Source organism: Cavia porcellus, unplaced genomic scaffold, assembly GCF_034190915.1.
Source record: "Cavia porcellus strain 051 isolate PalLab524CR breed Dunkin Hartley unplaced genomic scaffold, mCavPor4.1 scaffold_30, whole genome shotgun sequence".
NCBI classification, from domain to species: Eukaryota; Metazoa; Chordata; class Mammalia; order Rodentia; family Caviidae; genus Cavia; species Cavia porcellus.
Genome location: NW_026947513.1, coordinates 33,143,282 through 33,163,991, shown reverse-complemented (window position 1 = coordinate 33,163,991; position 20,710 = coordinate 33,143,282). Strand labels below are relative to the sequence as shown.

Sequence of the window (20,710 nt, the reverse complement as noted above, 5' to 3'; positions counted from 1 at the left end):
CGCTCTCATCGCGAGAACTCACGGGATTTATCACCAGGTATTTCCTGAGCTTGCGCGCGAGTCTCAAGACGCATGCGCACCCGGGGCTCCGCTGGCGCTGCACTGCTCATGTTACCTACACGCCTAACGCGCTGGCTGCTGTGCGGTGTCCTGCGCGGATCCGCGTCTCCCATTTCGCGCCATGGCTTCCCGGAGCCGCTCTTGGAGAGGAGATGTGCGGCTGCCTTCTCCTTCTTGGGCCGTAGGCTTCCTCGTGGCCCCGCGGCAAATGGGGACGACCAAAGAGACACTGGCGTGGAGGAGCGGTTTTTGTTCCCCGAGTACGTCCTGGAGCCGGAGCCCGCGCCCACCCCTGAGGAGGTGCGGGAGGTGGTGCGGCAGCAGCAGGAGAAGGAGCGGCAGCGGCGACAGCGGCAGGAGGAGAAGCTTCAGCAGAAACTGCGGCCTGAAGGCCTCGTGCCCCCAGCCGCGGAGTTCCCCGACCCCCCAGTGCCGGCCAGCGGTCTGCATTGCTCGGGCTGCGGGGCTGAGCTGCACTGTCAGGACCCCCACGTGCCCGGCTATCTTCCTGGCGAAAAGCTGCACCGGGCGGCGCCGGCGGACGGAGGCTCGGGGCGGCTTGTGTGCCAACGCTGCTGGCTGCTGCTGCACCACCGGCGTGCGCTGCGCCTGCAGGTGACCCGGGGACAGTACCTGGAGCTAGTGAGCGCCGCGCTACGGAGGCCGGGCCCGGCCCTGGTGCTCTATATGGTGGACCTGCTCGACCTGCCCGACACCCTGCTGCCCGAGCTGCCCGCGCTCGTGGGCCCCAAGCAACTCATCGTCCTGGGTAACAAAGTGGACTTGCTGCCCCAGGACGCGCCCGGCTACCTGCGGCGGCTCCGGGACCGGTTGTGGGACGAATGCGTCCGCGCGGGGCTCCTGGCGGCCCCTGGTCACCAAGGGCCACAGCACACCGGCGGGGACGAGGACGCAGAGGAGGACGGGAATTCGTTGGCTAGGTCCCGCACGGTAGTCAGGGACGTGCGTCTGATCAGCGCCAAGACAGGCTACGGAATTGAAGAACTCATCTCTGCGCTTCAGCGCGCGTGGCGCTACCGCGGCGACGTCTACTTGGTGGGCGCCACCAACACCGGCAAGTCCACTCTCTTCAACACGCTCCTGCAATCCGATTACTGCACTGCCAAGGGCGCTGAAGCCATCGACAGGGCTACCATCTCGCCTTGGCCAGGTGAGGCTCGTGGTCTAGTGCAGCTAGCCTTGATGTCCATTGCGGGCTACTTGGAGCTGTCCCTTTACGGATTCTGTCACTACTTTTAACACCTCCCTCCTGGATCAGCTGCGTGCTTGGGAATGCAGTCTGATTGTTACTTTCTAATACAAATGTTTATGGAGCACAACGTCCAGTTGTGGTCACTGGACGTTGGTATTTCTGGGAACAGTTCCTGCTCTCTTGGAGATTTCCCCTGTAGCTTCCTTCTGTGTAAATTTTTCTGGAAAAATATACTTCCTTTTTACTTTGTACTTCCCTCCACTCCTTGAATTTTACTTTTCATATCCTGAATTTGTTCTCAAAACTGGTGCACTAAATATGTGTAACACCAGAGTCATTCATTAAATAGAAATCGATGTGTGGCTATGTTGAGAAGAAATGTCAGTTTTATGATTTTTACGAAACTTCCGTGCCTAGTGAAAATAATCTTAGCTTTGGGGTGGCTGAGGGCAGGAGGATGAGGCTAACCTGGACTGTAATGAATGCCAAAAAAAACCTCTGACATTGAAAAAAAATGGGTCTTTTATGTTCTTCATTGTATGTAAGTGGACCAAACTGTCCTATTTGTTTTTGTTTTGCACTTGTTTTTTTTTGTTGTTGTTGTTTGTTTTTTATCGGTACCGGGGATTGAATTCACCACCGCCTGCTTGCAAGGCAGGTGCTTATGCCGCTGAGCTAAATCCCCAGCCTTATTTTTGTTTTGCACTGTTTTAAGTATACACAGGATTGCCTACAGACTTGCCACCCTCAGTGCACCTGATCTCCTCTGAAGTAGGCACAGATTGTATAGGGGATCGGGCAGCGGTCTGCACTGCTCAGTCTGTGGGCCGAGCTGCACTGTCAGGATGGGTGTGAATCAGGCTTGTAGATTTTGTATTCAAATCCTGGGTTAACCTGTGAGCCAATCTATGAGCCTGTGTCCTCATTTGTCAAGTAGGAGTAATCTTACGGATGGCTCCTTGAGGAAGTTCAATGAAATAAATTGCAGTAGTAAACAGTGTAGGTTCTCAGAAATGCTTCTTTTCTTTCTCTTATTCGTGTTTGGGTATTTTTGTTTTTGTTTTGATTCAGGGTCTTGCTGGGTAGTTTAGGCAGGTCTTGAATTCACAGCATCTGCCATTCCCCTTTCTAAAAACATTCTTTGATATTTCAGGTACTACGTTAAACCTTCTGAAGTTTCCTATTTGCAACCCAACTCCTTACAGAATGTTTGAAAGGCAAAAAAGACTTAAAAATGATTCAAGTAAATCAGAAGAAGATCTTAATGAGCAAGAACAAAATCAGCTGAATGTCTTGAAAAGGCATGGTTACGTAGTAGGTAAGATTTCCTGGAGAAGCCCTTGTCTATGCTGTGTGGTACTGTGCTGACTGATGTTCTTTGTGAGATGCTGTACCCAGCTGGCTTGGACCAGCCCATTTCTGCAGGGAGAGAGAGAGCAAGCACCTGCCTCATTCTGCAGCAGAAGCCCTTAAGAGGCAAGACTGGTACTGTTGCAAAACCTAGACCAACACAGCTGGTAAAGTAAAATTCACTGACTATGCCACAGCTTCAAATTAAATTCTCTGTGTGTTCCCCCTGGCTCTTTTCAACCTTGCTTTAAGAAACTGATTTCTAACACTGCTCACTTCAGTGTACACAGCCAGCTACACACTTGGCATTACAAGACTGATTCCCACTGCCTGGAGTGGAAGCAGATATCCTCAGAGCATCATTTCCGTGTAATTAGGCTTAGTAAGTTGTTTGAGGCAAATGTAAAAATTTTCTGGCTGCCAGGCATGGTAGCACATGCCTGTAATTGAAGCATAAGAATGACAAGTTCAAGGCCAGCCTGTGCAACTTAGCAAAACCCTGTCTCAAAATAAAATCAAAAGGGCTGAGTGAGGATGTAGCTTAGTGGTTGGTGTGCTTGCATAGCATGCATGAGTCTGTAGGTTCAATATCCAATGCTGAAACAAATAATAACAAAAACTTCACCTGGAGTCAAAGCATTCAAGTGATGACTGATAACCTCAATATAATTTGTTTTAGGAAGAGTTGGAAGGACGTTCTTGTATTCAGCAGAACAGAAGCATGACTTTGAGTTTGATGCCGACTCACTTGCCTTTGACATGGGAAATGAGCCTGTCAGGGTTATGGAGAAACCTGCCAAGCGAGTAGAGTTGACTCCACAAGATGTAAAAGATGCTCACTGGTTTTATGACACCCCTGGAATTATGAAAGAAAATTGTGTAGGTATTTGTAACATCTTAGCAACATTTATTTTAATAACATTAACTTTGGTAAAATTTACCTAAAATTGCAGAAGGTACTGCCATAATGGTAGCAAGAAAAGAAACATATTTCCATTCCAGATTCAGTTCTGATTCATTCATAAACACAGTTCAGGGATGAATCCACATGCTACTGAATTCTCATTTAATAAATGTAGTACAGGCAGCCTACTTGTGTTATCATTGTGGTTGTTACCCTGGTTAAGAAGACAGTTACCAGATCATAGATGTGAGCATGGAATGTCACTGCAGGCCATTTTATTTTGAAAACTCTCAATCTTCCTGTGTCAACCTCCTGAATAACTAGGATTACAGCTGAGCACCAGCAGACCAAGTTTCTCATATCTTTGTTGTTTATACTTTTGATCCTTATCCAAGTCAGTGATAAGCTCCAGTGTGCATCTCGGATACAATCACACAATGGCTCACTTCCTTTCCTCTGGCCATTCACCAATGTCCAGTTCCCCCGTTGTCTTTCTGTCTCCCTGTGAAGCAATGTTGGCTTTCTTTCCTTTGCTTGATCAGATTCACTTATAGTTAAACTCTCAGAAGTATATTATTTCTGGGGATGGTGGCATATATCTGTAATCCTAGTGCTTGGCAGGCTGAGGCAGGAGGATTGCTGCAAGTTTGAGGCTAGCCTGGGCTACAAAGTGAGTGCAAGGCCAGCCTGACCTGAATAGCAAGACCCTGTCTCAAAGAGACGCCCCCTCCCCAAATTTTTTTTTAAATAAACAAATCTATCTTACCAGAAGCTGAACATAGTGGTGTACAATTATAATCCTAGCACTCAGGAGGCTGATGCAAGAGGATTGCTGCAAGGTCCAGGCCAGCCTGTGCTGCATAGTAAACTCAAAGCCAGCCTGAACTGCATAGCAAGACCCTGCCTCAAAAAGCAAAACAAAGAAATCTTACCAGAAAGGCTAGGAACATAACTCAGTGGTAGAGCACTTACCTAGCAGCTGTGAGGTCTTGAGTTCAATTCCTAGCACTACAGAAAGAACAAACCCAAAGGGAAAAAAAACGCTCATTCAAATTTTGTACTCTCTGTTTTTCTTTTTTCCATTTTCTTTGGTCTCTAAGAGCTCTTCATTCCAGTCAGACATGGTGGTGCACTCCTGTAATCTGAGCATTCCTGGAGGCTGAGGCAGGAGGATGACAAGCTCTAGCACAACCTGGGCAACTTGCAACACCCTGTTTCACAATTTTTTTCAAAAAGATTGGATAAGCCAGGGGTTTAGCTCAGTGGCACAAGCACCAAGATTGGATATGTAGCTCAGTGCAAAGGTATGGGGTTCAATCTTTAGTGCTGAGAAGAAAAAATCCCCACAAACCTGTAATCCCTAAATTTCTCTCATTTTTTCTGCTGAATCTCCCAGGAAAATAGGGGTATTGAAGTTTACAATTTAGAAGGAGCTTCTTAAGAAGCTCTTGACCTACTTGTAAGGTAGGGTAACGATTTGCATTTTACACGTGCACACTCACAAGGACATGAGGTCACAGATTACACCCCATTAACCTGGAAAGCACCCCATAGGACCTTCACACACGCCTTTTACCTCTGAATGTTGTATCCTGGTATTTTGAGGTTCATTCTGATGGTGACATTTAGGGGATGCTGTTGACATAAGAAAGTCTTATAGATCTATCAAGCTACTCTGCCTCTACTCAATGTATGGAAATTAATTTTTAACTAGTGTATATAATTTTTGTGTGACTAGATGCCATAATTTTTTTATCATTTTATTTTACAGGTAAATCACAAACTGCCATTACTTTGAATAAAAGTAATTCTCTGTAAAAAATGTGCCATTTGCTTCACAGATTTTAAATCTTCTAACAGATAAAGAAGTAAATAACGTTTTGCCAACATACTCCATTGTCCCAAGAACCTTTGTGCTTAAACCAGGAATGGTTCTATTTCTGGGTGCCATAGGCCGCATCGACTTCCTGCAGGTAAGAAAAGGCTGCGCTGTGGAGAAATGAGTTGATAGGGCAGTGTGGGCGGCAGGAGTTCTGAGAGTTCAAGGCCAGCCTGGTCTGCACAGTAAGACCTTAAGTGAAAAATGAAGAAAAAAAAAAAAGCATTGGAATGCACTTCATTTTTTTTGTTTTGTTTTGTTTGTTGTTGCTTTTTTGAGACAAGATCTCGCAGTGCGGTTCAGGCTGGCCTTGGGCTCACTTTGTAGCCAGGCTAGTCTTGAATTTGTAAGGATCCACCTGTGTCAGCCTTCCCAGTGTTGGGATTACAGGGGTGCACCACCACACTAGGTTGGAATGCACTTTAATGAAGCGGGTACATAACAGGCCTGGCAAAATGTTAGAATAATTAAGTCATGTGACCAGGGATTTAGCTCAGTGGCACAAATACCTGGCAAGTACAAAGTCATGAGTTCAATCCCTGGTACCAAATAAATAAGTCATGGTTGTATAGAGAGTTTTTAAAATATTACCCCCCCCAATGAAACATTCAAGACCTTTTTTTATTTTTGTCTTTGAGTATTTATTGTTTAGGTTGTTTTGTTTTGTTTTTTGAGACAGGTGTCAGTATGTAGCCCAGGCTGGCCCAGGAGATCCTCCTGCCTCGGCCTCCTGAGTGCTGGTATTACAGGAATGTGTCACCATGCCTAGCTCTGGTCTTTAAAACTATACTGTCATTGGGCATAGTGGCGCATGCCTGTAATTGCAGCACTCAGGAAGCTGAGGCAGGAGGCTCACAGCAAGTTTAAAGTCAGCTAGGACTGCATAGTGGGTTCAAGGCCAGCTTGAATTGCGTAGTGAGACCCTGCCTCAGGAAAAAAAAAAATCTATACTATCAATGTGATAGTGTCCCATACAGCTTAGCAATTAAAACAAGATGTCATTTCACATAGAAATCATAAGGTCAAGCCTTTAGATCCAGGCTTAAATAATAAATTAATTCTGTGCTTCTTTATAGTCCATATATGTGTGTGTGTGTGTGTGTGTGTGTGTGTGTGTGTGTGTATCTTTTATACTTATTTTTGGCATTAACATAATTCAATTATAGCTACTGCCATACCAGTAGCTATACAATGTACCATACAAAGGTTGCTTATTTTGGTTCATTTTTTATCATGTCTGGTAACATGTGGGTTTCCAAATTTTCCATGGTATAAAAAAAATCTCTTTCCTCCTGTCTTCAGGGAAACCAGTCAGCTTGGTTTACAGTTGTGGCTTCGAACTTCCTCCCCGTGCATATCACTTCCTTGGATAAGGCGGATGCTGTGTACCAGAAGCACGCAGGTCATGCCCTGCTCCAGGTGAGGGGCCTGGCTGGGTGACCGCACACTGGTAAGCGGTGGCCAGTGTGGAAGCCACTGGCCATGTATGGCTATCTAATTTAATTACATTAGTTAAAATTAAAGTTAAGATATGCTCTCTTAGTAACACTGGCCACCATTCACATCCCCGATAGCCATATTCTTGCAGCCTTGTATTGGACAGTGCTGAGTGGGAAAGGTACAGCTGGGGAATCCCTGGGCATCCACTGGGGGAGGCCACTGCCGCTACACATCCTCAGTGCACAGGGCCCCCCACACAAGAGCGAGATCAATCCAGGCAGCACTGGTGATTGAGGAGCCCTGATCTGAGTAGAAAAGCTCTCCTCCTCCTACGTTCTTTTTCTTCTTGGTACTAGGATTGAATTGAGCTTAATCTCTGGCCCTTATTTATTTTAACTTGAGATAGAATGAATTCTTAGTCCCAGCACTCGTTTTACATATTACCCTTCTGTTTCCTGCTCTCCTAGCTCCTTTCATTGGCCTATAAATATGTTAGGATTGTTTCCAATGTTCAGTTAAAGAAAGGAGCTGGGCGTAATGGCACACACCTGTATTCCCAGCACTCAGGAGGCTGAGGCAGGAGGATCTGCTAGTTCAAGACCAGCCTGGGTTACAAGGTGAGCTGAAGGCCAGCCTGAACCGCACAGTGAGACCCTGTCTCAAAACAGACAAGAAAGAAAGAAAGCTAGCTAGCTTAAATGACCTGCTCATCCCTTCTCTTTACAGCCCAGCACATTTGTGTACCGTTAAGCAGATTTCCTCTACCTGTCTGTGTTGTACCTACCTCATGAGACTCGAAAAGATTCTGTATACATACAAGGATTAGTGGTGGCAGTGACAGTAATGAAGCACATCTCTTGCAAAAATAAGGTCATCCGGAGCAGCAGTGAATAGTACTAGTGCTCACACAGCTAAGTGTGGTGGTGCACGCCTGTCATCACAGCACTCGAGGAGGGGTGCAGATTTGATGCCAGCCATAGCTATGTAGCAAATTTAAGGCAGGTTAGAGTACGTAACAAGACCCTGTCTCATCAAATCAAAAAACAACAAAACCAAAGTATTAGTGCTTATGCAACTGAAAATAAGGTTTTTAAAAGAAAAAGGAAATAGCTTTGTCATAAAGCATTTGCCTGGTATGCACAAAGCCCTGAATTGAACTCCCCAATACTGCAAAAAATGTGTGTGCATGGCCCTCACTCCCTTCAAAGAAAATTTTAAAAATGAGCCTGACTTGAGAAGTAAATACTTCTTCCTCCTCACATTTCCTAAGAAAGTCAGACTGAAATGAAAACTACACTGATGTAGTCACTATGCATTTAAGATTCCAGGCACGGTAGGCTATCCCAGGAAGACGAGCACCTAAGTGCTGAGCCGCACAGGCTTTGTTGTTTTTCTGCACCCCTGGGCTTTAGTTCTCTTACTCCATTTGTTCACTTTTTAGGTAGACAGTAATCCAAATACAGTCTGAGACTTGCAGAAAAAAAAATTTCCTTAGTTGTGTAAAACAGCTTACGTTAAAAATAAACTCTCGTGGTCCCAACCATATGCAACCTGTGTAGTTTTTCTAGTGAACACCATTGGCACCTCCAAATAACAACCCCAGCCTCCTGCCCAGTTGAACACAGTTTCTTGAGTTATTTTATTTTGAAGCTTTTTTTTTGCCTCCTTGTTTTCTTCTTAGTCTCCTAAACCTGGTGTGTTCTGCCTCCTAATTATCTCTGGATACCAAGCTGTTGTCATTCCACTGCTCTTGAAGTCTTTAAATATTCTGCAAGTCCCCAGTGTTTTTGCTTTGTTTTATGTTGGCAGTACTGGGGATTGAACCCTGGGCCTTCACACTGAGCTACAGTCCAGCTAGATCCTTGTCACTTTTTTTTTTTTAATTTTGAGACAGTCTTGCACAATTCCCCAAGTTAGACTTGAACTTGGGATCCTCTTACCTCAACCTCCCAGAGTGCTGGGATTACAGGCATGTGCCATCACACCCAGCTCTCAGAGCCCTGTTTGTATTCCCCCATCCTACTCTCTAACCATCCTCTCCACTCCTGACTGTACCTCCAGTTCTCAGTGTAGGGTGAGTCCTCCCTGGAGGTCATTTCAAAAGACTTGGAGGCATGTCTGAGTTTATACCTTAAGGGCTTCTTGAAGCCAGAGATGCTGCTAAACATCCTACCATTCACAGCACAGCCTTCCAGGACAGTTCCTTAGCTCCAATATAAGTAGGACTGAGGTTTAAAAATGCCCTGCTAGGGAAGTCTTTTAAAAATACAAAGCAGATCGCATTCCTTTTTATTTTTTTAAGAGACACAAGAAGGATTTATTGAAGGTAGATACAGGACCCACTCAAGCAGAATGTGAGTACTCAGAGAAATAAGGCACCAACATTTTTTATTTTCATCTCTGTTCCCTCTTCTATGTATAATTTGCATTTCTGAGAGAAGCCTAAGCTGACAGCCTCACCGGTAATCTCCACTCTCACCCTTCTCTGTCTCTCTCTCACCTTCCCTTCTCCTCCCCCTCCCTCCCTCCCTCCTGCCCTCTTTCTCTGGATAACTAGTTTCCTGAATTCATCATTTCTCCAGCTTTGTGCTGTATGTGTGCTAACTTAGAATACTTTCCTACGTAGTAATTTAGACCATTTCTCAAAGTGTTGCTCATATCTTGTTCATCGCTAATGTTTTCTATACTGAAACAAATTCATAACTCCTTCTACAGCTGTAGTAGTGTTTCATAGATACCCTCATGCACCTTATCTTGCAATAGTTTATATGTTATTTACTCCTTTGAACCATATTATAACATCTTACATTTGTGTCCCTACTTTTAAACAGGAGAAATTTATTATTTGTCAAAAATATTATTTAGGTGCTTCCAATTCATGGAAATGTCTGTAAATAGAGAAGCTGAAATGCACTTGTATGGATCCTTGACTTTTGAAGAAACAAGGACTCATCTTTTTGTCACACTTATAACAACAAAGGTATTTAGAAGAAACTTGTCCTAATTGCTCAACACCGCTACACATGCAGTAGTTGCCTTCTCATCGGTGGGACACTGTACCCAACACCCACAGTGTAAAGGAGGAGAGGTTTGGCTCATGGTTTCAGGAGATTCCGTCCATGGTCACCCATCTCCCAGGCCACAACAGCACAGGGATATGATGGAGTGAAGATGCTTAGGTCATGGCAGCAGGGAAGCAGAACAGGAAAACAGTGTCAGAAAAGAATGGGTCAGACACTGTGCAGTACCCAGAGTCGTGCCTCTCATTACTCACCCAGATACACCCAGAAACGGGTTACTGATTCCGCCAGGAGGCACCCAAACCAATCAGATTGACACATTTAACCACATTCCACCCCTTGTAAGCTGGGGACACCTAAACTTTTATATCTCAAACCATACTTACTCTCCAAATAAAATTCCACCTAATGTGATGCAGCTATCCTGCATATAACCCAAACACAATAATCCTTTCTCCCAAAGTCTGAACAGTTCCTGCATAACAAAAAAGTCTTAAGTCAGTCTCTGAGACTCAGGGCCAACGCTTAGCTGTGATTCCTATAAAATGTAAAAAGGAGCCAGACATATAGCTCAGTGGCACAGTGTCTGCCTGGAAAGCACAAGGTCCTGCGTTAGGTTCCCAGTACCAAAGAAAAAAAAAAAAAAAAAGATTCAAAAACCGGCTGTATATTTCCAATATATAATAGTACAGAGTAAACATTCCCATTTTAGGAAATGGAAGAATAGGAAGATGGAAAAGAACCAGGCCAAAACAAAACTGAAACCCAGCAGGGTAAACATTTAGTCCTATACATCCATAACTAGCAGCTCAGGAACCCTATAGGCTATACCCAGGGCCAGCCTAAAACAGGCCATGTGGACCACAACCACAAAGCCTTAGCGGCAGGGCTGCCCAGGCCCTTTGGAACTCACATCTCACTAGCTGCTAGTGAGCAAACACTCGCCTTTCTGGAGTCTCTGCTGCAACCTGGGCTTCATTCCATTAGGCGCTGCCCTCTGTAGGGCTGTGTGCCTGGCGTGCTGGGCCGTCCTCTGAAAAGGGGATGGAAACCTCCCTGACTCCACAACTCTCACGCTCTGCATGCCTGCAAAACCAGCAGTGTGAACAATGCCAGTGTCTTCTGCCAGCTGAGAAGTAGTCAGGTCGCCCTTGGACCATGAATGCAGTGGCCTCTGAGGGTCTGGGTGGCTGCACATGTTGAAATGAATCTTGAGGAACTATCTCGGTAGCCCTTCTCAAGCAAGGTTCCACAGACACCCAAAGGCAAGGTTGACACTTTTGTACCCTTGAGATGATGAATGGAGCCTTGCTGATTGTGATTTCTGAGATGCCCTCAAGGCCGCTTTCTTGTCCCTGCACAAAGCCTTGTGTTTTTTTGTTTTTTGTTTTTTGGGGGTTTTTTTTTTTGGTTCTTTTTAATGGTACTAACCTCAGCAGCCAACTTCAAGTTTACACATGGTTCCTTTTAAGCTAAAAGGTTAATTTTTCAGATTTTTCTGCTTTTTTGCTCCTGATAAATCACTATCTAGCCAACAGTACCCTTGCCAAAGACTATCAAGTTGAATCACCTTGAAATTTCCTCTGCCAGATCAATTAGTGTACTACTATTTTTTCCCTCTCCCAGTACCTGGGATTAAACTCAGGACTTCCACACTAAGCTAAATCCCTGTCTTTGTTATTTTTCTTATTGCTGAGACACAGTACCCAGCACCCAAAGTTAAAAGAGAAAAGGTTTAGTTGGCGTACAGTTCATAGAGATTTCAGTCCATAGTCCATTGACTCCAGGGCAGGGTGGCATGGCAGAGGGGCATCCAAGAGAAGAAGCAGTCAGTGGCAAAGCAGGATAGGAGAAGTCAGCAAGCAAGCGACCAGTGACAAGCAGTGACCCTTTCCATCCCTTATATTCTATCCAGGCTACATACCCTGAGGGCAGGTAGCACTCACACCCTAATTCTAGGACTATTCCAAACCAGGCAGTGGACTAATTTAGTAATCACCCTTGATCACAGCATCACACACTGGAGAGACAGCCACCTCTGAGAAGCCCCACCTGTGACCAGCAAGACACTGGGGGAACATCTAAGCTATAACAATCCCCAGCCCTTTTGTTTTATTTTTGAGACAGGGTTTTGTTGAGTTTTCCAGCTCAAACTTGTAGTCTTCCTGCTTCAGCTTCCCAGAGTGCTGGGATTATAGGTATGTATCTCTCTGCCCGGCTTAGTTCATCACCCTTAGTCTTAGTTTCCCATAAAGTCTCAGAAAACGGATAAACTATTACATGAATTTTTATTTTTGACAGTGTTTCACAAATGGCCTCTAGCCATTTGCCAAGGAAGTCTGGATTTCCATCTGAAACCTCCTGAGCCTGGCCTTTACTATCCGCCTATGTTATCAACATTGTTTTTCAAACCTCTAGCCAGTCACCTCCAAAGCCCTGTTTACAGCATTCTAGAGCTTCTCAGCCTCACATCTCCAAGCCTTTCCACCTTTATCCTGCAAACCAGTTCCAGAGGCTTCCAAACTGCATTTCAGATAATAGTCACAGCAGTGGCCCCACTCCCAGGACCAATTTTCTGTATTAGTCAACTCTCCCATCACTAGGTCACAGTACTCATCACCCACACTTAATGAAGGAGAGGTTTAATGTAGCTCATAGTTTCAGGAGATTCAGTCGTGGTCCCCTGGCTCCAGAAGCATAAATACATGGCAGAAGGGCATTTTGGAGTGGAAATGCTTAGTCAGTGATGACCAGGGATCAGAGTAGGGTAACAGTGCCAGAGAGGAAGGGGCAGGGAACACAGTACCCAGAGTTTCACATCTACGACCCACCTACCAATACCCAGAAGTGTGCTAGGCAGTGCCCAAACCACTCAGGTTGACATAATTAAGCTTCACCACCACACCATGTAAGCCTGATGAGGTGCTATAAAATCAGTGTAAATAAAGTACAGTTCACTTGTCTGTACATTGCTGTGAGGTACATGCCTGTAATGGTTTAAAGATAATGCACCCCCCCCAAAACCATCATGTGCTCATAGATAGACCTTTTCAGTGGTGGCTGGGTCTAAGGTATGCAGATACGAATGAAGAGTGTGTGATAACTAAATTAGTTTAGCATAGGTCTGAGAGTGGAGAAAGGGAAGGACCTCCCTGGGTGAGGGTGGCACCAACCAGTAGGGTTATAGCCTGGATAGATTAAAAGAGAAAGGGAGGCTCACTCTTGCTACTCAACGCCTCCTGCCTACTATGGATTTTCTTCTTTGCCATGCTCCCCTGCCTTGGAGCCAGCTGGCTATGAACAGAAACCTCTACAAACTGTAAGCTAAACTAAAATTTTCCTCCTTTAACATGTGGATGTCAGGTATTTTGTCCAAGCAACAAAAGAGTAACTAAGACCTTGCCAACGGTAGCCCTGGACGCTAGAATCTGGAGTTTCCATCTCATCACAGAGCTCCCATGCTTTGAACAGCAGTTGCATGTTCAGGATTTTATTCCTTCTTTGTACAGAATCATCAGTGATTTACATGATATTATAGTTACAGAGAACCTAACTTGCATTTTGAAACCTCATCATTTTATTTCATTGATAGGTTCCAATGGGTGGAGAAGAACGAATGGCAGAATTTCCTCCTCTTGTTGCTGAAGACATTACATTAAAAGAAGGACTTGGGCAGTCTGAAGCAGTGGCTGACATCAAGTTTTCCTCCGCAGGTAAATGTATGGCCAAGTTTGTTTTTTTTTTTTAAACACAGGGTCTCACGCTGGCCTTAAGCTCACTGTCTAACCCTGGCTGACCTGAACTTGCAGCAATCCTCCTGTCTCAGCCTCCCAAGTGCTGTTTAATTACAAGCATGGAGTATGCATCATTGCGCCCAGCTCAAGCACCTTTTTTAAAAGCAAATGAAAGGCCTGGGGCTAGAGATTTAGCTCAGCGGCATAAGTACCTGCCTTGCAAGCAGGCGGTCGTGAGTTCGATCCCCGGTACCGATAAAAATGAAAAAGACAAAAAAAAAAAGAAAAAAGAAAAAAAAGCAAATGAAAGGCCTGTAATCGTAGCACTCAGGAGGCTGAGACAGGAGGATCACTGTGAGTTCAAGGACAGCCTGACCTGCATAGTGAAATCCCATCTCAAAAAGACAAGACAAAAAGCAAAGTAGCATTGTGTGTTTTCATAGAAAGATACCTGATTTTAAGGAATATATATAGTTTTATTCATAAAAGGCAATCCGTTCTGAAAATAAGTTCATAGTCTAACGAATGTATTGCATGTTTTTTTAAAAACACAGCAAAAAGAAAGCATATTTTCAAACCCTCTTTGTTGCTCCATTTGGAGTTTTTCTTTGGTGCTCTTTTTTGGTGTTGCTTGATTGTTGTCCTGTTTTTCATTTGCTTTGTCATTCTCTTTAGGTAGTTTCTGACAGCCTTCTGTGTCTGTCACTTGCCTTGTAGGTTGGGTTGCTGTGACACCTCATCTGCAGGACAGGCTGCATCTCCGAGGCTACACACCCGAGGGGACGGTCTTGACCGTCCGGCCTCCTCTCTTGCCATATATCGTTAACATCAAAGGACAACGCATCAGGAAAAGTGTGGCCTACAAAACCAAAAAACCTCCTTCCCTGGTGTACAATGTGCAGAAGAAAAACAGATAAATACGTGAGCCAGACCTGGGTCACCCTGAATGTAAACTTATTAGACGTAAAAATAGCAGTGGAATTGTAGTGTTACATCTAGAATGAAGTTTCCCCACTCTTTTTAAGGAGTTTAACTTCTTAAAATGATGCAGGACTGTGCTTTTGGGTAATATACCGGGTTCAGGTCAGAAAGCCCTATTAGACAAATAAGGTGGGAGAGACAGAGAACAGCTTTGGGGAGGGTGTCAGGGGTCCTCCCCAGAATGGGGAAAAGCCTCAAACTGACTCAAACCCTGGATTTTCTGCGGAACAACCAAGGCATAGAGTTCTGCTGAGCACAGATGTTTTAGGTAGCAGTGTAGGCAAACAAAGCCTACTGGCAGTTCCACTGAATAATGAACTTTAATCTCACGGTGCCCTTGGGAGCTTCCTTGTTTTCCCTGTGAGGCGTAGGGTCTCTCTCTGCCCAAGCTGGCAAAGCATCCGTCCTCAAGACGCTTCCATCCCTCAGAGTTAGCAGTCTTCCGCCTCACAAGTCAACTGAGCAGACAATTGGGTGTCACTGGAGCTCCACAATAATGTATTGAGTTTATAAATAAAGATTGTTTTTTGTAAGGCATGAATATGTGACTCAAATATACATTAAAAATACTATATTCAAATCTTTGTTACCACTGGGCATGGTGGCACACACATGTAATCCTAGCGCTTGGGAGGCTGTGGCAGGAGGATCACTGCACGTTCAAGACCAGCCTGAGCTACAGAGTGAGTCCAGGCCAGCTCAAACTATATACTGAGACCCTGTCTCAGAAAAAAAAATCTTCATTAAGACCATTTGGAGTCCATAGTTGACAGAGCAGTTCAGCACTCGGTATATGAAAAGTAGCAAGAAATCCTTCTCTAAAACCCAGTGGATCTGCCCTAGGTGACCACTCAGGATGCAGCAGGCAGGACAGTGCAGCTTCCATTTCCCTGGCCCAGATGGCCGCTGCAGTTAGCAGGCAGCTTCCCTATGTAAAAGAAGGGGGACAAAAAATTTTAAAAGGGGGACATAACCAAGCCCAGACTTTATAGATTCACCAATTTTACAGACCTCCACTGCCAAGAGCACAAACATTGCCAGCTCCAGACAGATGTGCCTCTGTGGAAGGTCTGCAACTCTGAGTGTATGCTTTAATGTAGAAGAAAAAGGTGGGCCGGGTGTGGTGGCACACACCTGTCATCCCAGCACTCAGGTGGCTGAGGCCGGAGCACTACCATGAGTTCAAGACCAGCCAGAGCTATATAGCAAGAGCCTGTCTTGAACAAATTCTTCTTTAAGTAAACTGCACTTTAGTATGTCTGGCATCCATTGGCCCCAGAAACTGAATGCCAGAAGCAACTCTCCTTGCCCTCTTTAAGTCACAAAGCAAAAGCACCAGCATTTGCACATCTACCTCTAGAGGGCAGTAGCTTTCCAGGTTGATGGAACTGCTTGCTGACTTTCAGTTTTGTTTTGGAGAAAATAAAACTATTTCTTTTGAAATTTTAAAACTTTTAAGTTTTCATTTCAGTTGACATAATTATATATTTGTGAGATGCAATGTGACATTTCAAAATATGATACAAAGCCAGAAATGATAGCACATACCTATAAGACCAGCTATTTAAAAGGCCAAGGCAATATCACAAACTCAAGTCCAGCCTGGGTAATTTGGCAAATTCCTGACTCAAATTTTTAAAATAGGTCTGGGGCATGTTTAATTTTTGCACCCCACTGTGAAAAAGAGCTATTGAAAAACATAATAGCTTGGTATACTGATACACACCTATAATCCCAGCACTCAGAGGGTGAGGCAGGAAGATCACCAAGAGTTCAAGGCCAGCCTGCACTACACAGTTGAAACCCTGTGTCAAAAAATAAGACTGGGAATTTAGCTCAGTGAGATAAGCACCTGCCTGTCTGGCAAACACGAGGTTGTCCAGGCTGTACCAAAAGAAAAAAACGGGGGGCATAATATTGCATTTCAAAGAACAAAGTTAAGTCAATCAAGAAAATGACTTCTCAAAAAAAAAATAAAGAAAATGACTTCTCGGTCAGTCACTGTGGTACATACCTGTAACCCAAGAAGGCTGAGGCAGGAGGGTCACCAAGGTTAGCCTGGGCCATGTGTGTAGTGAGTTCAGTGTAAATTACAGAGAGACTTTGTTTCAATAAATAAGGCAGGAGAAACTTTAAGTCATAGAGATGGAAAGGAGCAACATTTTTATTTTTGTTTTTTGTCTTTTTTGAGACAGGGTTTCATTATGCAGTTCATACTGGCCTTGAACTCAGGTTGTAGCCCAGGCCAGCCTCAAGCTCACAATGATCCTCCTGCCTCAGCCTCTCCTGAGTGTTGGGACTATAGGCGGGCTGCCACCACACCTGGCCACAAGCAACATTTTAGTAGGCAAGAAATAAGATACTCATACTGAAGAGGCTCTGTAGCATTCGTATGTGAAATCATTGGTCAGATAGCCCATTGTGATGGCACACACCTGTAACCCCAGCATCAGGCACTGAGGCAGGAGAGTCACTGAGTTCAAGGTCAGCCTGTGCCACAAAGCAAGATCTTGTCTCAAACAAAGACAGACCCGATGGAAAAACAGGAAGAAACAGTACGCAGGTACGCAGAGCCGGTTGGCCGGCTGGCTCAGGGAGAGGGGAGGTCAGAGCCAGCCCCCTTGCGGCAGCTGCTGTCCTCAGTGACTGCTCCAGTGGCAGCCTGGGATGGAGGTGGGTCTCTGCAGCAGGTCAGCACCTGTCCACTCCACAGCCTCCTGCCACACCCTGCCTGCCACCTCTGCCGTCCACGAAACTCCATTAAGTTTATGAGATAAAACTGTGTTCACTGGGCTGGGGATTTAGCTCAGCGGCATAAGCACCTGCCTTGCAAGCTGGCAGTCGTGAGTTTGATCCCCAGTACCGATAAAAAGGAAAAAAGACACACAAAAAACTGTGTTTATTGTACTTAGGTTTATGGTTGAAAACAAAAGCTCACAACTTAAAACTCAGGCCTAAACTTTTAGGTAGAGTGCAGAGGAACACAGAGTCTGCACCCTGTCATTCCCCTGACAACTTGTGAATATGTGAGGGATTACGTTGTCTTTTATTTTAAGACAGGCTCTTGCTACGTAGCCCAGGCTGGCCTTAAACTCAGTGATTCTCCTGCCTCAGCCTCCTCAGTTTAGGATTACAGGTGTGTGCCACCACACCTGGCAGTGAATATGTATTTTAGAAAGCAGGATTCCTCTTGTCTTTACCTTCTTAATGTTCACATTCTCATTCTACTCCTAAAAATTCAAGCATTTTGTTTCATAAAACTTGAACCTAGCATACCTAAAGATGTTCCAAGGTACAAGAGGTGATCAAAATATACAGTGAATATTTAAATTTTTAAAAGTTTAGGGGCTGAGGGTTTAGCTCAGCAGCATAAGCGCCTGCCTTGCAAGCAGGCAGTCATGAGTTCGATCCCCGGTACCGATAAAAAAAAAAAAAGACAAAAAAAAATTATTACAGTAAAAGACACGTTGCCATTTGCCCACCTCAAATAACTGCCCTTTGCTTTGGACACACTCATCCCATCATCCTTCCCACTTTCTGTTTTGTTTTTGGAGACAGTCCTGCTTTGTAGTTGAGGCTGGCCTCAAACTCGCAGCAGTCCGTATGCCTCAGCCTCCAAGTGCTGGGTTACAGGGTGCCCTTCTGCTCCCAGCATTCCTGCCCTTTCTGAAGCAGCTCTGGAAGTCCTCTTCCATGGGTTTCTCTAGGAAGAGGTATCAAAAATTTGCAGCGGCCAACTGGCAGCCAGGGAGAGGCAGACTCGTAGGGGTATCACCATGTGTTCTCATCGCCTTACTCACTGGTCTGGCACCTGCCAGTGTCTGGTGCCTCCCCAAAGTCCAAACGGCCCTGAAAGGTAAATGTGCTCAGTCAAAGCAGGACGCCAGGCAGCCTAGCAGAGCAACTGCAGACACAAGAGAGTGCTCGGAACTGCTTCGGGCAGTGACAGGAATGCTGCAGCAAGTGTGTTCAAAGTGAGAGGGAGCATTTTGAGGGAGATCAGGAATGTGTCTTTTACTGAAATAATCTTGTAAACACTCACTGCAGTGTTTTGGCTTTTGGAGACAGGGTCTCTGTAGTTCAGGCTGTGCTTGAACTCCGGTGTAGCCCAGACTGTCCTCCAACTCATGCTGATCCTCCTGCCTCAGCCTCCTGAGTGCCAGGATTAACAGGCGTGAGCCACCACGCCCAGCTTCACCATAGGTTTTGATCACACCTTGTAACTTGCCAAGAATTACAAGCAGTGCAGTTTAGTAAATTTAAGCTTCCATAATTATATTAATCTTGTTGGAACTTTGTTTTCTCACCTATTCAATGAGTTACACTAGATTTTTTTTGAAGGGCTGTTAGTCCTAACCATTTATGAGTCTATGTAAAAACAAGCAGGAAAGAAAACAGCCTAGAGGTGAGTAGAGAGAAAAGGATTCTCATCCTAGCCTGAGTTGAGGACTTGTGCTGGGATCTGGTATTCATTTACTTCATACTCTGCCAACCTAATGAGCCCCGGAACACTGCTGGGCAACGCAGGTCTCCACAGTGGATTTTGCTGTAACAACTCAGGGCAGTGCACTGGTTCCCATCCTGACTGTCCCCAGTACTCACAGGCAGTAGTATCACTTCAGTCCATTCTTGTCTGCAGGAGATACACTCGTACATCTGCTTGTCTGACTATGTTTGCATACTTTTTTATTTTGAACGTTGTATGTGTCTTTGATGTTTGTTTCTAGTGAAATCTAATAATTCTGGTTATTTTCTTTTACTAATTCTGTTTATTTGTAAAAAATAAAATAACCTATAATTTTGTGCTACAATATATAAAAACATAAATACATTAGATATAATATATATATTTTGTTTGTTTGGCTTTTGGTCTGTTTGAGACAGAGTTTCACTATGGATTTCAGGCTACCCTTGAACTCACTATGTATGCAGCAGCACAGGCTGGCCTCAAACAGCCTCAGCCTCCTGATGCCAGGATTAAAGGTGTGCACCACCATCCCAGCCTAGATAAATATTTCTGCTTCTCCAGAACTCGGTTATATTCTTTTATAATAAAAAGAGGACAGGTTTGGGACATTGATAAAACTCATTTTTATATTTCCTGTTATCATATAAAAATTAATGAAAAAATGTACAATTTTTGGTCATCCTAAATGAAAGTAATTGGATAGATAAATGGTTTAAGAAAAAAAAGTTATGTTACTGTGTTGGTTTCCCAATTGCAGTCAGTTTCCCAAGCTTTGTTTTCATTTTTGTTGTTTTTAACACTGAGACTGAACCCAGGGCCTTTACAGGCTGCCACATCCCCAGCCGCCTTGTTTTTCTTTTAAGATAGGGTTTTGATAACCAAGTTACCCAGGCTGCGTTCAAATACGCAGTCTTCCTGCCTCAGCCTCCCAGAGTGCTGGGATAACAGTGTGCCCCTCAGGCTGGCTGGTTTATTGATACTCCCTAATCCATTTATCTGAATCTGAAGGTTTCTCCCAAGTCAGTAATCATTTACATTACAGCCAGCCAAGGAGGAAGAATTAAAAAGGCGTCAGGATAATGCCCTCACTTGCACAGAACAGGGAGGCTGTTCTGAGTGACTAGAAAAGCTAAGCAAGTTGGTGCGCGTTTGTTTTCCTGGTCCTGCAGCCCGCGGTGCTCTGCATGTCACTCCTTTTGTGCTGAGGACACCCAGAAGTACAGCGTGTCCCATGAAGAGCTGTTAACTCCGGGGTGACGGCAGGCCCAGAGTTTATTTTGGAAAGTTAGACTTCAGTCTCTTCACAGCACCTTCTTTAAAGTGACTGAGACAAACGGAAGCTGTAACAGGTTGTATTTTTACGCTCACCAAGTGCCAGTCTCCACCGTGCATCCCGCACGTCACTCTGCTTCCCTCAGCTGGAGTGCTCACCTGCAGACGTCAGGGAGCAGTGTGCCGGCCTGCTGGCTTCCTGTGGGCAGGCTTGGGGCCCCAGAGGCCTGGCCTGGCCACCACGGCGTGCTGTCTGTGCTGAGTAGGAACAGCACCGTACTCTCGGGCCAGGCCAGGTTTCCAGACCGTCCCTGCCGGTTCCCCTGGCTGTCCTCCCACCTGGCCCGGATGCCTGGAGCAACAGAATCATTTCCATTCTTTCTTGGGCT

The 20,710-nt window shown here is 45.0% G+C and overlaps 1 protein-coding gene across 2 annotated transcripts; it reads left to right on the top strand.

Annotated features, from left to right (window-relative positions):
* The first annotated feature begins 6 nt into the window (after window positions 1–6).
* Noa1 (nitric oxide associated 1) lies at window positions 7–15,118 on the top strand. 2 transcript variants are annotated; one of them, XR_010044729.1, is made up of 7 exons: window positions 7–1,231; window positions 2,427–2,591; window positions 3,303–3,502; window positions 5,369–5,500; window positions 6,709–6,825; window positions 9,712–9,826; window positions 13,459–13,579. XR_010044729.1 is itself a non-coding variant. In XM_003471596.4 (7 exons), the coding sequence occupies exons 1-7, from the start codon at window positions 73–75 to the stop codon at window positions 14,515–14,517; spliced, it is 2,094 nt and encodes a 697-aa protein (XP_003471644.2). In that variant the 5' UTR covers window positions 17–72; the 3' UTR covers window positions 14,518–15,118. The 2 variants fall into 2 exon arrangements, 1 of the variants encoding a protein (XP_003471644.2); XM_003471596.4 differs by lacking the exon at window positions 9,712–9,826 and adding an exon at window positions 14,318–15,118 and having other exon boundaries at window positions 17–1,231.
* The last annotated feature ends 5,592 nt before the right edge of the window (window positions 15,119–20,710 follow it).

Coding starts and splice junctions, on each gene's coding strand:
- Noa1 (XM_003471596.4), top strand. CDS start 73: ATGCGCACCCGGGGCTCCGCTGGCGCTGCACTGCTCATGTTACCTACA. Junction 1,232..2,426: donor TACCATCTCGCCTTGGCCAG/GTGAGGCTCGTG, acceptor TTGATATTTCAG/GTACTACGTTAAACCTTCTG. Junction 2,592..3,302: donor AAGGCATGGTTACGTAGTAG/GTAAGATTTCCT, acceptor AATTTGTTTTAG/GAAGAGTTGGAAGGACGTTC.